The following is a 17,213-nucleotide window of genomic DNA, read 5'->3' as shown; positions in this document are numbered from 1 at the left end:
AGAGAAACATCAATGATGAGAGTCATTGAGAGTCATTGATCGGCTGCCTCCTGCACACCCCCTGCTGGGGATCGAGCCCACAACCTGGGCATGTGCCCCGACCGGGAATCAAACCTCGATCTCCTAGGTCCATGCTCAACCTCTGAGCCACGCCGGCCGGCCTTAAATTTAATTTTGAAATGTTGAGTCAGGCTGGCTGATTCAAATCACAGAGAAAACAAGTTGTCATGTTCCTAAGATTCCTTCCTTCATTGTCAGAGCCAGCGGGGGGAGGGAGGGTGGCCCGCCCGCCAGGCCCCGTGGACCTGCGTGGTGGCAGGAGGGACTGCCCGCCTGCCCACGCCTCCTCCCCGCACTGGACTGTGGAGAGGCAGGGCCCTAGCGTTTCTTTTGGATTCTGTTGATCGGTACAAGTTTAATTTTGTACATTATGTTAATTCATTCCCTAGGACCCCTGCCTGGCGGTTTCCTCACACAGCACTGGCATCTGGGGCACAGTGATGGTCACACTTGTGTGACTGACACACCAATAAAGCCCCCCGCCCGGCATCACTGGGGGACACCCAGGAACTTCTCATCCTGTGGGGCTGGAAAGCTACCTCGGCGTAGAACCCAAACTGTGAAATAGTGCAGGCCTTTTGTGTTTCAGTAAAGATAGCCTCTAGATTTAACATTTCCCCCAGTTCTCTAATTTCTTCTGCTGCGTGTGTGTGTTCACAGCTGTCTTTTTGCTAATGGTCAACACATTTGTAGGTCTGGTTTCAAGGTTTTTAATTTACTGAAATCCAAGCCCGGGGGAGACTACCCACAGCGTTGTCTCGGCCTCAGCTGAGGTGGCAGGTTCTGCCACGCCTGCCACGTGCCCTTCACGGAAAGTGTGAGGCGGTCAGGCGTGGTGATTGTCGCAGTCGTGGGACAGTTAGAGCACAGTCCGGGGCGTTGGTTTGGGTGCTTCAGGCCTGGGAGCTGTGGTTCCCTCCTCGGGCCTGTCCATGGGCAGGTGTGTGTGGCCCCCCCAGTTGTCCACAAGCCCCACCACATCCCCTGCCGGACCAGGAAGTTTGAGGGTGAAGCCTGGTCGGGGTTCAGAGAGCAAGAGTTTCTGGTCTCTGTCCAGGCTGACTTCTCCCCTTCTGCACCCCTAGATTCTATCTTAAAGCCAAGAGAAGGCGCCAGGATGGGAAATGGGCCATAATGGAGGGTCAGGGGTGGGGCTGGACCTTGGGGGGATGGGGATGGGGGAGGGGAACCATTTGGAGCATCAGCCAGCTCCACTCCTCCCAGGCCCTCTCTCCAGACTACATACTCGTGCACTCACATTCTTCCACACGCATGCATGCTGGTAGGCACACACGTTTACACATGCGTGCATATGTGTGTGCACACTCACATAAACACACAAATGCAGATTTGCAACACAGGTACACATGCACACACACGCACCTTCATGTGTGCACTCACACAAATTCACATGTGCGCTTACATGTGTACACAAGCACACTTACGTGCACAGCCACATGTGCACACGTGATCACATGGCGCTCCCCCATAGCCCCTCGTGCACACGTGGTAGTGTCAGCTTCTCCAGAACACCGGGGGGGGGGGTGAGCTGAGGGGCTGAGCATGAAGCCTCTAGAGGCTCAGCCCCCACCTGGGTCTGACCGGAGCAAGTGGTGGGCGGCTGGCACCATGGCCACCTCTGGCCATTTCTGAGCCTGAATCTCACTGCCTCCCTGGCCGTGGTTCGCACAGCAGGCCTGATGTCACCTGGGCAGCGGTGTGTTTGGATTTGAGGTCTGTGGGTGTGTGCTGAGGGTGATGTGCCTGAGGTCTTCTCTGGACAGGTGTGGGCATAGCCCCATGCTGTGCCAGCTCAGAGCGGACTTAGCCTCCTGGAGGCCTCACTGTCCAGTGCCCTCAATTCAGAACCGTCCTGTCGAGGGGCCGGATGTGTCTGTCAGAAGGTGGGCAGGACCACAGGACAAATATGGGAAGGGGGGAGGGCTCTGCATCACCCATCTGGTTTCAGTCACAGTTGGCATCTGCTGTGGGACCTTCCCCGACCCTACCCCCAGCCCCACCCCTGTGCAGGGAACCGGTGGGTTTGAGGCTGCATGGACCCCAGTGGGCTGTTGTGACTGGGGTCAACTCCTGAGCTGGGTGTTAGGACATCGTTGGTCAATCAGCCATCACCCCTGGACCCCACTCTCCCCGAGCCCCTTATCTGTGGGTTGTCCCTCCACAGGGGACTTTGGGGACTTGCTGTCTGGCTTCCCTATAGAGACACGGTCCTCTGGGTCCCGCAGCCTCGGGTGGCCTCTGAGAAGCAGACATGGCACTGTGGTCTCACAGCAGAGGGACTCAGGCGTGCCAGGGACAAGCAGCGTAGAGATTCTCATGCAGGAAGCCGACGGGAGAGCCAACACTGCTTGCTGTCCAGAGGTGTCAGGGCCCTGGACCCTGGGTCTTGGCCACTGCTCACAGCCTGGGAGCAGGCACCGCCCGGTGCCCCCCCGCCTCCTGCCTGGCTCGCACCCACTGTGCCTGTCTCCCCCAGAGGTCGGACCCACAGCTGCTCGCCCAGTTCTACTATGCCGACGAGGAGCTGAACCAGGTGGCCGCCGAGCTGGACAGCCTGGACGGGCGGAAGGACCCGCAGCGGTGCACACTGCTCGTCAGCCAGTTCCGCTCCTGCCAGGTGAGTGCGCAGGGCCCGTCCTGGGCGACGAGGCCTGGATGCCATTGAATGTCAGGAAGAGGACCTGGCATGTTTGCTGTGCAACCACCCCTCTGGTGTGCTCCCGGCCTTTGTGGCAACCTCTTTTTCCACCTGGTGTCATTTTCCTTCTGCCTAAAACTTTCTTTAGCATTTCCTGTAGCGCAGGTTGACTGGTCGTGAATTCTTTTAGCCTCTGCTTGAATGAAAAAGGGTTTTACCTTCAGTTTTGGAAGATGTGTTTGCTTGGTTTAGAACTATAACTTGTTCACCATTTCCCCCCTCAATGCCGTACAGGTTCGTTCCACTCTCTTCTCACCGGCATTGTTTACAGTGAGAAATGTGACGTCGTTCTTGTCTTTGTCCCGTCAGTGAATGAAGGGGAGCCTGCTGTCGCCCTTGGCGGCACCTGTTCTGGCGGCCAGGCAGGGTGGGAGCGCGTCCAGGCACCACCACTCGAAGGTCACAGACAGGCCCCCTCGACAAGCTCAGAGCTCTGGCTCTTTTTTTAAAATTTCTCCCACCTCCACCCCCCGCCTTTGACAACCATCGGTTTGTTCTCTGTATCTGTGGGTCTGTTTCTGTTCTGTTTTGTCTATTGGTTTTGCTTTTTAGATTCCGCATCTAAGTGAAATCATATGGTATTTGTTTCTCTCTGCCTGATTTCACTTAGCATAATACCCGCTAGGTCCATCCGCGTTGTTGCAGATGTTAAGATTTCATTCTTTTTTGTTTGTTAATCCTTGCCTGAGGATATTTTTTCCATTGATTTTTAGAGAGAGGAAGGAGAGAGAGAGAGAGGAAGGGAGAAACATTGATGTGAAAGAGACACATCGACAGGTTGCCTCCTGCACGCGCCCAACAGGGGCCGGGGATCAGACCTGCAACCCAGATACGTGCCCTTGACGGGGAATCGAACCCGTGACCCTTCGGTACGAAAGCCGACGCTCTCACCACTGAGCCACACCAGCCAGGGCAAGATTTCCTTCTCTCGATGGCCGAGTGATACCTCATTGTGTGTACGCACCACCTCTCTGTACCACTTGCCTGCCGGTGGGCACTTGGGTTGTTTCCCTCTCCTTGCTGTTGCGGGTGATGCAGCCGTGAACGTGGGGCACACACACCTTTTCCATTGGTGTTTTGTTCTCTGGACCCCTGGCTGTCACCACGAGCTGACATTTACTGAGCAGTAACTGCTGTTCCCGCCGTCGTCTGTTCATTACTCTGTTGACTCATGAGAAAGGGACCGTCCCACCCATAAAACCTTTTAAAAAGAAACAGTAGTACCCCTCAGTGTTGGCTGAGTTTTGTTCTGGGCGTTGTAGAAGCTGGTGCTTTCTGTGTGGTGCCGTCTCTCCAGAGTTTAGTGAGTTGCTCTGTACCCCGAAAGGCCGAGCCTCCCACCTGTGGTGATTGTGCCCACCGCTCCCTAAGAGAAACAGATGAGCCCGCAGGGTGGGAGGGAGGGACCAGAGCTTTAGCTTTGCGGAGGGTGAGGGTGTGGACCGGTGCTTCTGTCTTTCAGGAGAGCAGCCTGCAGATTGTAATCAGGCGTAAGTGCTGGTTACACTCTTGACCTCGTAGTGCCGGTTCTCAAAGGGAGGGGACCTGGGAAAATGGCCCCAGACCCAGGTCACGCACCACGACTGGCGAGGAGTTAGACACCTCGCAGACGCCCAGCCGGACAGGGCACCAGAGGCCCGAACCTCGGGTGGCTGCCATCACAAGGCAGATTTGTGAAGCGTTATCACAACACGTCCGAGCAGTTCGGCAGCCGAAGAGCATGGGGTCGTAGGTGCCCACACGGGGAGGGCCCGGCCGGCTGAAGCAGGCCCCGGAGAACAGAATGGGGGGGTGCCGCCCGCGGTCCTCCCCAGGGCATCCTCGCGTCTCTGCCTCCCCGCTCTCCCAGTTTTCCCGTGGGGCGTGTGCGTTAGGTTTATCTTTGACGAGTTAAAGAAAGAAAACGCAAACTTCGGCGTTCCTGTATCCTACAGCAGGAACAGCAGGCGTTTCAAGAACAGAACAATTTTAAAGAAGAGAACAGAATGGAATTTGAGAGGCAATAAAAACAATCCTGCTACCCTTTTATACGCAGAGTGTTCAAAACAGTTTGCTGTCCTTTGTACCTTGAACAGGAGGAAAATGTAAAATAATTTTGGAGCCTTTAAAACGAGTTACCATTATTTTGCGGCGAGCCGGGGCGGAGCCGTCCTCCTGGCAGCCGGGAGCCACGGTCGGTCTTCCTTTTACAGCCTCGAAGGATCGGAGCCCGGAGGCCTGTCCCCGGCGGCACAGCCAGCTTGCGGGCCTGAGGGGTCGCTGTGTCCCCGGAGCAGGGTGGGGCCTCTTCGCTGTGTACGTGCCGCCGGGACAGACCGGCTTGGGCCGGCTGGGCTTGGGGCTGGGTAGATGCGCTACTGTATCACTTCATCACCTGTTACTTTGTTGCTGGTTGGTGCCTGGTGCCTGGTGCAGCAGCAGCGCAGCATCTTCCCTCTGTTTCAGGACAACGTGCTGAACATCATTAACCAGATCATGGACGTGTGCATCCCCCAGGATCGCGCCCCCAGGGACTTCTGCGTCAAGTTCCCCGAGGAGATCCGGCACGACAACCTGGCGGGCCAGCTGTGGTTTGGCGCCGAGGTAGCGGCCGCCACCTGGGCCCAGGTCACGGCGTTGGCTTTGCCCAGCCGTTGCTCTCTGAGGCCCGGTCAGCCCCGGGGCAAGGCCCTGACGTGGCGCCTGGTGCTCCTGTGGGCTGGGTGGGGCAGGGACGGGTGGCCCACATCCTGGGGCTGCGTTGGCCCTCCCTCCGGCCTGTCTCTGGGCTCACATGAGAACATTTGTGATCTCGGCCGTGACTGCTCTGAACTAAGAGAAACCCGGGGAGCAGGTGCCTGAATCCTAGAAGCGCCTGCCCCAGAGTGAGCAGAGGCCACGGGTTCCTGGGAGAGAGGACTTGAGGGGAGTCTTGGGGGTGATGGCCATGCCCCAGCCTGACCACCACCCTTCCACCTTCCTGTTCCTGTGTGCCCAGCTTTGGGGGCAGCAGTCCTCTCATGGGGATGGGCCTTTCCCAGTGTTGGCTGATCCAGTCAGAGCTCCTGCTCTGTGCAGGCTGAAGGGGCGGGGGTGGGGCCCTGAAGCCTGGGACGCGGTGAGGCTGGTCGGCCCCACGGTCGGCCCCACGGGGGTGGGCACGAGGCGGTAACTCCTGAGTGCTGGCCGCCGCTGAGCCGCCGCCTCTGCCCACAGTGCCTGGCGGCCGGCTCCATCATCATGAACCGGGAGCTGGAGAGCATGGCCATGCGGCCGCTGGCCAAGGAGCTGACCCGCAGCCTGGAGGAGGTGCGGGGCGCCCTCCGCGACCAGGCGCTGCGGGACCTCAACACCTACACAGAGAAGATGCGGGAGGCTCTGCGGCACTTCGACGTCCTGTTTGCCGAGTTCGAGCTGAGGTGACCCCGAGGGCCCCGCGCGTGTGCCGTGGGCATGGGGGTTGCGGCCTTGGCTCTGTGGGGAGGGGCGTGCCTGCTCTGCCGGGCTTTTCTGGTACTTCCAGCTAGAAAATTCTACAGAGGGAGGGGCCACGGCTGGTTCAGGGATGTCTGCAGGTGTAGTCACCCCGCTGTCGACCTCTGGAAGGAAACCCACTCGGACGTTAAAGGCCTTCCTCCCTAGGAAGGGGGGAGGTTGAGTTTCATTTTCTTGTTTTCCCAGATATCCCGAACGAGCTTTCATAACAAGAAAAAATTAGTGATTTAGAAGGAAAGGGAAATGTTCTCACCTGGGGAGGGGCTGGAGGACCTGCACCTTCTCTCACCCACTCAGCAAACGTCCCACCTGGTGTGGCTCCCCAGCCGCCGAGATAGGCCTGCGGTTGGGTTCGGGGGGGTCGTTCATCCGTTTGGTCCCTTGCTCACATGTCAGGGCTGGTGCCCAGGCAGGGGACGGTCCCAGAGGTGGGCAGTGACAGTTCCAGGGTGGTCAGGGTCAAGAGGGCCAGGGCTGGGGGCCAGGGTGGCGCTGGAAGGGGCCTGGCCCGGGAGCGGCTCTGATCTGACCGAGTGGTCAGGCTGGCAGCTGTGGATTGACACGGCTGCTGAGATGGGTGTTGAGTCCTCGATCTAGTCTGGTTTCGTCTAAGACGCCGGAGGGCAGCGCTCGCTCACTCAGCGTGTTTGCAGCTACGTCTCGGCCATGGTGCCCGTGAAGTCCCCCCGGGAGTACTATGTGCAGCAGGAGGTCATCGTGCTGTTCTGCGAGACGGTGGAGAGGTGAGCGGCCCGTGGCCGACGCCGGGCTCCAGGCCCGGGGCAGGGGCAGCCCCGGGGTCCACACCTTGTCACGGGGGTGCCCAGCAGGACGGCGCCAGCCCCCTTCCCCTGCCCTGTCCTGTTCCTTGGGTGGGCAGTCCCTCGACACCCCGTCCCCACAGCTGCGGCCCCCTCCGCAGCCCCCCCGCCCGTTCTCTCCTCTGGGTCGAGGGCAGATCCTGCAGCTGAAGTTCATGTGACAGAAAATTCACGTGATGGAGGACAGAGCCGCCCAGGCTCGGCGGCGAGGAGCTGGACTCCTCACGCCTCGCGCCCCCACCTGATGTCCTCACCTCCTCACTAGCACCCTCCTCACCTCCCAGCTCCTCGCGCCCCCACCTGATGTCCTCACTGACTCACCCCCCCCCCCCGCGCCCCAGGTCAGGACGGGGCCCTCGCTGGGTTTCAGGCCTGCTCACAAGGTTCGGGGGTAAATCACCTATTCTCACCGTGGCTTGTGCAGCGATGTGAGGTCAGGTTCTCTGGGTGGACTGTGGGGCTGAGACTTCACCTGGCGTGTTCTTTGCGTCTGACTAGTGCTGTGCTGTTAGGTTAGTTCTGAAGCTGCCTGATGCCGCCTCATAAATTTGTCGCTTTTTAAAGACGGCGTATTCAGTGTTTATTTTGAGAAACATTTCAAATCCCCAGAACATAAGAGGACAGAAGATGCTTTGACTTGGTGCCTGGCGCAAGCTCTCGGGGTACAGAGAAAGCCGGGGAGTAGGACAAGCCCAGGAGAGGTCCCAGCCCCCGGGGAGCCCCCCCTTGTTTGGAGACGTGTTTTTGCTCCCCATTTCTTCTTGACCCCCAAGTTGTTTCAGTTCCCTGAGCCCAAGACTGGATTAGCTTTCTCAGTGGGCATCGTGGCTTCCTAGCAGCCCCCTCACATGCACATCTGCCCAGCCCACCCCGGAGCTGGGATCAGGCCGCGGGAGATGGCGGTCAGCACAGGCCGCCCCTGCCCACACGTGTGAGGGCTCGGTGCACATGTCACCCTCCCAGCTGTCCCCTGAGCGTGGACGAGGGTCTGACCCAGGACATGGGTTGGGGGACCAGGCTCCGCCCTCCTCACTGTCCCTCTCCCGTGGCCAGGGCCCTGGACTTCGGGTACCTGACCCAGGACATGATTGATGACTACGAGCCAGCCCTCATGTTCACCATCCCCAGGTTGGCCATCGTGTGGTGAGTGTCCCTCCTGCCCGGACCGTCCTTTGGCAGAAACCTGGCCGGACCGTCCGACCAGCGGCCCCTTCTGGGTGTCGATAAATGGTGCTCACGCCCCCGAGAGGTGGCTGCTCCGCCGCCTGGAGCAGTCGCCTGGAAGTCCTGCTGTCATCTCAGCATACGGGAGCCGTGTGCTGAGCGTGAGGCGGCCGCAGAGGCCCCGGGTACGTCTGGGGTCACCCGGGCAGCTGCGGGGCCTGAAGCCAGGGTGGCTTTGTGTCTTGACTGCAGCGGCCTCGTGGTCTACGCAGACGGACCCCTGAACTTGGACCGCAAGGTGGAGGACATGTCCGAGCTGTTCCGACCCTTCCAGACACTGCTGCGGAAGATAAGGTGCGGGGGTGGCTGAGGTGGCATCCGCCCCGCCCTCTGTTCCGGGGGAGCCTTGGTCTTGGTCTTGGTTGCTGGTTTATGACGTCGGAGCCCCTTTGTGGCTCTGTGCCCGTCCTTCCCCACGGGGCGAGCTCCGTGTTCCCGGCCAGTCGTGTGGAGACCTTCCATGCAGACGCCCTGCCGGGGGCCCCGCCCTGGCCCTCTGTCCTTACAGCCCTGGGAGGATGGGCCTGGCTTACAGGACAGGCTGTGGAGTGCGTGTCGCTGTGTAAGGAGAGTCACAGGCTAAGCAGTTTGTGTGGGTTTTTAAGTCAATCATATATTTTTTTAAATGTGTGTTTTTCTTACATTGATTTCAGAGAGAGGAAGGGAGAGGGTGGGAGATTGAGGGAGACAGAAACAGCAGTGGCTACCCTGCATTTTCCTGTGTTGCAGTTGTGGTTATTGTAATTCAGTCATCACTCGTATAAATATTTATTTTCTGCCTCTTCCAACTCAACACCCTGAGCATGCCCAGTGCCTGGCACGCAAACAGGGTTCAGCGACGACTGTGGGACAAAAGGATGAAAGTCTGTATGGAAACCAGCACACGTTTTTTCACTCCCAGGTTTTTTTTTATATTCTTTTTTAAGAATTGTATTGAGCCCGGCTGGGCGTGGCTCAGCGGGTGAGCATCGACCTGGGATCCGGGCGATCGGGGTTCGATTCCCGGTCAGGGCACAGGCCGAGTTGCGGGCTGCAGCCGATCAGTGACTCTCTCATCATTGATGTTTCTCTTTCTCTCTCCCCCTCTCCTTTCCTCTCTCTGAAATCAATAAAGATATATTTTTTTAAAAAAATTTAAAAAAAAAGAATTGTATTGAATGTTTTAGAGAGAGAGGAAGGGGGATGGAGAGAGAGAGAAACATTGATGTGTGAGAGTGAAACATCGATCGGCTGCCTCCTGCACGCCCGCTTCTGGGGGAATCGAACCTTGTGGTGCACGGGACTGCGCCCAACCAGCTGAGCCACACTGGCCAAGGCCCTAGATGTTTTTATATCAATGCAATTATCACACCCCTCGGGACCAGGGCTTTCTTGTTTTCAGCAAGAGGTTTCAGAACTTGGCTGTAAAGAAAGAAACCACCCCCTTGGGAGTCGGTGCTTCACTTTACAGCAGAGGAAATGCGTGCATGTGAATGACCTGCAAGTGGCCACTGCCTCGCTGTTGGTGCAGGCCTGGTGGCACTGTGTTCACGCCTGGTGGAGACAGCTGTGGCCTTTGAGACCTTCACCTGCTTTTGTCTGGTCCCCTGTAGGGATTTGCTGCAGACCCTGACCGAGGACGAGCTGCACACCCTGGAGCGGAACCTCTGCATTTCCCAAGACGTGGAATTCCCCATCCGGGCAGACGTGCCAGTGCCCCCTGCCCTGGCGCCCGCCTTCCCCACACCCCTGCCCACTGAGGAGCTGCTCTCTGCCAAGGCCAAGAACCCGGAGGGAGAGCTGGCCTGCTCCATGCAATATGACGACCAGGAGCTGGAGCAGCTCAGCCGCATGGTGCACCAGGCCGGAGATGAGATGTCCTCCCTGCTGTCCCCACCCAGTGCCTGCCAGTCCCCCGCGCGCAGGCCGGGCACTGAGGGCAGCCCCCGGGCCGAGGCCTCCCCAGGCCACCGGCTGCTGCAGCCGGGCAGTGATGAGGAGGAGGGAAGGGTGTTCTTCATGGAAGACATGGAGGGGACAGCAGAGCCCCCGGGCAGCTCACCCGTGTGGACCCACAGCCCCTGTGCCGACCCCCAGGAGACAGGGCAGGGTGGGGAGGCGGGCGTCCGCGTGCCCACCACCTCGGAGGAAGAGGGAGACTTGAGCAACAACAACGTCCAGGACCAGGACAAGAGGACGTGGGCAGCCGGCCCCAACTCCTGCAGCTGCCTGGACTCCCAGCCCCACCTGGATGGCTGGGAGGCGACTGTGGAAGATGCCGAGACAGCCGAGATGATCGCCCACCGGACAGGTGGCATGAAGCTCTCGGCCACCGTCATCTTCAATCCCAAATCGCCCACCTCCCTGGATTGCTCCGTATCTGCCCCAGAAGCCTCCGGAAACGGCGGCTCCTCATCTGAGCCCGTGTCCGAGGGGACAGAGAACGGCTCCCACAAACTCAGCGCTGCAGCCACCAACTGCCTCCTCAACTCCTGCGTGTGCTGTGGGGGCTGCAGGGGCGGCAGGGAGGACACGGCCGAGAGCCTGCAGGACAAGTGCAGCCTGGGGGGTGTCATCAGTGACTCCTACGTGGGCTCAGCCAAGGCCAGTGCCAAGGGCAAGGCCGAGAGACCGGAGGAGGCTCAGCCGGCCCTGGAGGCCCTTCCTGAGGGCGCCTCAGCCCCCCTTCCCTCAGAAGACACCCCTGACAGGCAGGAGCCCAAAGCCCCTGCTTCCAACAAGTGCCTGGTACTCACCTCAGGGCCCCTGGTCGACGTGGCAGACAGGCCACATGGAGGTGGCGATGGTGGTCAGCAGGAAGAGCCTGAGGCTGGACAGCAAGACCACGGGCAGCCCTCAGGGTCCAGGGAGGGGAGTCGGAGCCTGTCGGGCCCCAGGTAAGAGCTCTGGCCACTGGATTTGCCCTCTCTGAGTGCACTTGGGGCCAGTCGCATTGGCTGATTCTCTGTCCAGGGGTTTCCACAGGGCCTGTCAGGGTGTGTCCTCGGGCATCAATGCTGCAGGCAATTCAGCAGCTCGTATCAGGGCCCTCCTGGGCCCAGTAGCAGCATCCAGCCCAGAAATGACCCCAAGGGGACTCCTGATCTTACAGACATCATTCAGGTGAAGGTACATGGCCAAGCCCTTGGCCTGCCCCTTTTGCCACCGTGGCCCATCCTGGCCCTGGTATGATGGGTGTGTGTGTGGGCTGGGCAGTGGCACCTGGGCATGGCTGTGTCTTTGCTTCCCACCTGGCACTCACCTGACCACCCAGCTACTCAGCTCACATGGGCTGCAGTTAGCTGCACAGACCCTCAGCAATGGGCGTGGGTGTTGGGGCTGCCCTCCTCTCTCTTCCCATGCACACCTTCCATGTTTGTGACCTGGGCCACACAGCCCATGTGCCACGGCTGCCTCTTCTGTGCGGGGTCTGCAGTCACTCCCCACCTCTCCCCCACCCCAGGCACCCACTAATCTACTTTCTGGCTCCATCGAGTGGCCTGTTCTGGACATGTCTCATAAACAGAATCACCCAAAATGTGACTCTTTGTATCTGGCTTCTTAACACGATGCTTTCGAGGCTCATCCACATTGCAGCAAACACCAACACACCTTCTTTTTCATGGCTGAGTAGTATTCCTTATGAGGATGGCCACATTTTGTTTATTCATCCATCCATCAAGGCGAGTGTGTGTGTGTATGTGTATGCTGTTCCCATCTTTTAGCTATTAGAATAATGCTTCTGTGAACATCTGTGTACAAGTTTCTGTGTGGTCATGTTTCCATTTCTTTTGTGTTTATACCCAGGAGTGGAGTTGCTGGGCCACATGGTTTAGCTTTAAAAAAAAAAAAAATGTTCTGCCCAGCCGATGTGGCTCAGTGGTTGAGTGTCCACCCATGAACCTGGAGGTTGCAGTTCGATTCCCGGTCAGGGCACATGCCCGGGTTGTGGGCTCGATCCCCAGTAGGGAACGTGCGGGAGGCAGCCGATCAATGACTCTCTCATCACTGATGTTTCTCTCTCTCCCTCTCCCTGAAATCAATAAAAACATATTTTTAAAAATTAAACAGCCAGACGATCTTTAAAAAAATGTTTTTATTTATTTTTAAGAGAGAGGCAGGAAGAGGGAGGAGGCAGAGAAAGAGAAACATCGACCAGTTGCCTCCTGCACGCGCCCCAACCAGGGACCAAACCTGCATGTGCCCTGACTGGGAATCTCTTAACTGGCGACGCTCAGCCAACTGAGCCACACTGGCCAGGGCCACGGTTTAGCTCTCTGAAGTACTGTCCCGTTTTCCACAGTGGCTGCAGTTTGCACGCCCACTGTCCTGTCTGAGGGTTTGTTTCTCCAAATCCTTACCGACACCTGTGATCTTGTAAGGTTTTTAAGCATATCTTTTGTCCGTGGAGCACACCTACTGGAACTCACTTGAAATCCTTGTCTGAGGTCAGGCTCCAGGTTACCCGCAGCAGGTTCATGTGTCCCCTTTAGCCCTAGACGTGTGGACATTGTGTTTGCTCTGGATTCCATTATAATTAGATGAAATGTTTGCGTGGCTCCCGTCTGGTCTACAGAACCAGACATAACCAGAGAACTCCGTCCCTTCACCTCTCCTAAAGTAACAGTTGAAATTTTTTTTATAGTTTCTCCTTCAATTTTAGAAATAGAAGCAGTGATGTACATGCACCCACACACACGCACACACACGCATGTCTTTCCCCTCCTGTTCTTTGCAGAGGCCTTATCCTGCACACACTCCCTTCACCCTTCTTTCCTGACCAAGCCCCGAGGCCTCCGGTGGTAACTTCTAGAAATGTCCCCACTGCCACTTCCGGCCACGTGGGACCCCGCCGTGTGGCCGGACCAGTGTGCACTCAGACCAGCTGCCGGCCGTGGGGTTGTCCCAGACTTTGTTCCCACAAACGGTGCTGCGGGGAGCAGCCTCGTGGGAACGTCGCGCTGTGTCTGATGGGCCGCCTGTGGGATGCCAGCCCAGCCTCAGCTGCGTCTAGTGGGACGAATGTCTGTCCACAGCCCGCTGGACGGCTCTCCCTCAGGGCCTCCGACTGGCCAAGTGGATTGGTAAGTGCACCACTTTTCTGAAAGGCTGATAAGAAAACATCGTAAATTCTTGGACGGGATCCATGGGTTTTTGTTTTTGACCTGCACCCACTTTTTTTTGGCTGTTTGTTCAGGTGACAGCGAGTGGAAGACCGCTGCTCTGCCTGGAACCGGCTTTCCTCCTGCTTTCCTGACCTGTCCGGCGGTGGACACTGCTCGTTCAGCCAGCCTCCCAGGCCTCCTCAGCTCAGCGCACACGCTGAAGCCGAACCGAGAAAAGGACAGAGAGCCCCCTCGGTGGCCTCCAGGGACGTCCCACCCTCCAGGGTTTCCCAAAGGTGCAGAAGTCCGAGGAAGGAAGGAAGAACGCGGCAGGTGGCGGGTTTTCAGGCCAGAAGCTGTGTTTGGGTCAGGACCTTGGACAGAGGCACCCCCCCACTCCACCCCCTGCGCCCAGCAGCTGGGAATCAGGTCAGCAGGTGGCGCTGTCCCACCCACAGGAGGGACACAGGGCAGAGCCTCCCCCAGGCACATCACAGGCGGGTTCCCCAGCAGCTGAGCAAGGCTCCGGAGACCCAGACAAGGACCTCAGGGGCGCCCGCCCTCATGGAGCCTGATGGAACACTGGGACGCAGGTGACAAAGCAGCACTGGCAAAAGAGACAGGCATAAAAGCTCACCAAAATTCAAACGACAAGGTGCCTGGAGTCTGTCTGGGGTTGTTAGGTGACAGCATCAGGTCCCCTGTGCGGTGCAGGTGGTTGCCCCCCACTTGGCAGATGGAGAGACAGAGACCAGAGAGGCAGAGACCGGAGAGTCCGTGTGCCTCAGCTCAGAGCGCCCGCAGCGCGAGCCTGTGCTGCCCCGTGACGTTCGCTCACCTACCACTCGTCCTGAGGCCGGCCTGTCCAGCAGGTGCCCCTGCAGCCCTGCAGTGTTTGGCCAGGAGAAGTGAACAGCAGGCACCGCACTGCGGTCAGGGTTCCCGTCCCATGCACAAGTCAGACAGAGCCAGCCTCAGACCCGTGGGCCACACTCTGAGACGGTGCCACAGAGGAGCCGCACGGGGCCGTGACGGGGGTCTGCTTGCCCTAAGGAGAGCCCGAGCGTGTTTTCCAGGTCAAGCAGAACACAGCCCCCAGGTGGAAGGGCCAGGCTGTGAGGGTCCTGGAGGAGGGTCCAGCCAGGAGAAGACCCTCTGCAGCATTTCCCAGGCCCGCCCTTCACCCCCCTGCCCACGGCCAGTTCCACCAGCATCACCGCCCAGGGTCCTGGCAGAACCGGCAGAACCACGTGGCCTCAGCTCTTTGCTGCCTTCTTTCTCACCCTCTCAGCTCACAGGTTAGCCTTTTTGGGAAAAGTAAGCACTTTTTAAAACCATGTTGTACCTGTGTGGTCTCACCCCGTTTATCCGGAACCTCCGTGCCCGAGGCCAGCTGAGTCAGCCTCTTTTGTGGACAATGGAAATCCGTCCGTCTTGAGGGCGCCTGGCCTTTCCCTGGATGTTCTAACCTGTTTCCACCCTTCTGCTTTCTTAAAAAAAAATAATATCGACTCTCTTTTTTATCATTATAATGTGTTCCCTGTTCATTGTGGAAACTTAGGGAAACATAAGCGGGAATAAAGGAAAAATAAAAACCATCCCAGATCCTATGAGCAGTTTCATCATTTTTCCGCCGAACATTATTCCATGGTCATTTCTCCATAAAGCTCTTTGAAAACACAGTTCTCGTAGACTTTCACTCTTTCATGGGGACACATGTTAATTTGTTCTATACTTTCCTGTTTCCATATCTTCCCAAGTCGAACGAGCCTTGTGGTCGTGCGCCCTCCTGGATCTGCATTGTGGATTATTTCCTAGCGCCACCGCTGGGGACAGAGTGACCACAGCAAAGCTCCGGGGCCTCAGTCGCTCTGCCGCTTGCTGTCAGGGGTCCTCGGGCGCCTGTCCCTGGCTGTGACTGTCGCCCCTGGTTCTCCCAGCTCCGGAGCAGAACCAGCTCCCTCGTTGCTGTAGTTGGCGCCTCTGACTCCTGCGCCCGGAGCCTTTCCTCCGGCTTCGAGCCGCCTGTTCTGTGGAGGGCCTGCTGTTCGCCTCCTGCTTTCCAGCTGGGTTTCCACCATTTCCTTACTGATCGAAAGCATTCCTTCTGGCTGCTGTTTGTTGTAGTTCGCTTTCCCCGTTGCCCTTTGATTTGATTTATTGGTATCTTTTGATTTACAGATGCCTTTGATTTTACCTTGTGGGATTAAATTTGCAAGTCCCAGAGACGACATCTGGCTCTCTGCCTCCAGTTCCCTGGCCGGCCTTGCACGCTGTGGCCCTTCTCCCTGAGGCAGGAAATCACTCCCATCTCCTGCTCCCCTCTGGGCTTCCCATCCACTCTGCACCCCCACACGTGGTCAGAGACGAGCCCACCTTCAGAGGGCCAGGCTGTCTTGTCTTCTGAGCCCGTCTCTGGCCACCCGAGAGCGAGCTGCAGGGGCTGATGGCCATCCTGGTGCGTGGGCAGGGTCACGCCTGGCTCTGGCTTAGGCAGGCCTCCCTGGACAGAATGGTGGGAACCTGGAAGCGCTTGTCCTTGACACAGGCTTCTGAGCGTCTGCCCTAGCCGGTGACGTGCTCTGTCTGTGCCTCTCCCTTCCAGAGTGTGCTGGTGGCAGAGTGGACACTGGAGACGTCCCCTCCAGGGGAATTGCTGGCACTTGGCACTTCCTCCCCGTTGTGTGGAGCGTCTGCGAGTGCCGTGGGGGGTGGGTCCGGGGCACAGAGGGTGCCTGTGGACCGGCTGTTTGACCTGGAGCTGGTGATCCCTAAGCCTCTGTTTTGCCATCTGCACAATGGGCTGCAGTCCTCAGTGCCCACGGCGTCTGGAGGCAGAGCTGAGCGCCCATGCCTGTCATTTCTTACCTCGCCCCACGTCCTGCTCACCCCTGTCACACGACCTCTTTACTAACTGCTGCTCTGTGGTGCTGTTACTCAGTCGTGGTTACTCCCTGTCGCCGCCTCCGTTACTCAGGATTGTTGCTCGCTGTCATTGCCACCGTTGCTCAGCCCTGTTTGCTCCCTGGGCCACCATCCCCCCCTCTGCCACGACGTCCCCCCTTGTCTCCCACACCGAGTTACCGTAGTACAGCCCGGCCTTCTGCCTTTGGGGAGCCCGTGGACGCTCTGCCCTGTGGCCCCGTGGAACCCACGGCTGCGTTTTCGTTGTCATCTCTGCTTCACAGGTTCCAAAACAGGCTCAGAGCTTCAGGCTGGATGATCCCTCCCATCTGTCCGTCCCCGGTTTTGGGGCCTCCTGCAGGACCCCTGGGTCCATCCCCAGAGCCACCCTCCAGTCTCATGCCCCCCACGCTGAGCCCCTTCGGCCCGGGGATGTGACTTGGGGTCCTTGCTTGCGAAGCACTCCCCTGCTAGATCGAGGGGCAATGAGGCAGCACCCAGGCTGGAAGGCAGCTGGCCTCGGGGGTGAGGGAGGAGCCAGCGGGGCTCCTGTCCAGTCTCTCGCATCCTTGATTCCCTCCCCAGCCCCTGCCCTGCAGCCAGCCGCCCCTCGGCCCCGTGCAGCCGCACAGACATGCTGGTGGCCGTCCAGCCCAGCTTCCCCGGCGTGAGGCAGCCAGCTCCCTCCGGGAGGGTCCGCGTCCCCAGCCATGGGACTTGTGCGCACCGTGGCTGCAGGGCCACCCTGCTGGGCCAGCTCCGGGAGAACGGGGCGACAGAGTCCAGGCTGCAGTGCTGTCCCCGCCTTCCCCCAGATCCCTCAGGAGGCCACAGCCCCCTGGTCCTACCCATCTACTTCCTGCCCAACTCCCGGCTCCTTGGGGCGCCGGGGACCCCACAGCCAGGGCTGGAAGCTGGAGCGTAGCC

General features: G+C 58.7%; 1 protein-coding gene across 1 annotated transcript in view; it reads left to right on the top strand.

The window, feature by feature from the left end:
* ZFYVE28 (zinc finger FYVE-type containing 28) overlaps positions 1-17,213 on the top strand; it is a gene marked incomplete at its 5' end in the record, with an annotated part of 39,174 nt that overhangs the window by 14,656 nt on the left and 7,305 nt on the right. Inside the window, 7 exons of the mRNA XM_081156484.1 lie at positions 2,558-2,698; positions 5,225-5,362; positions 5,975-6,177; positions 6,907-6,996; positions 8,128-8,217; positions 8,491-8,592; positions 9,891-11,174. Of these exons, the coding sequence (XP_081012610.1) occupies positions 2,558-2,698; positions 5,225-5,362; positions 5,975-6,177; positions 6,907-6,996; positions 8,128-8,217; positions 8,491-8,592; positions 9,891-11,174 (2,048 nt within the window). The remainder of the gene's footprint in view (positions 1-2,557; positions 2,699-5,224; positions 5,363-5,974; positions 6,178-6,906; positions 6,997-8,127; positions 8,218-8,490; positions 8,593-9,890; positions 11,175-17,213) is intronic.

This window comes from Miniopterus schreibersii (assembly GCF_964146895.1).
Source record: "Miniopterus schreibersii genome assembly, chromosome: 1".
Lineage (NCBI taxonomy): Eukaryota > Metazoa > Chordata > Mammalia > Chiroptera > Miniopteridae > Miniopterus > Miniopterus schreibersii.
This window is presented reverse-complemented; position numbering and strand designations above follow the sequence as displayed.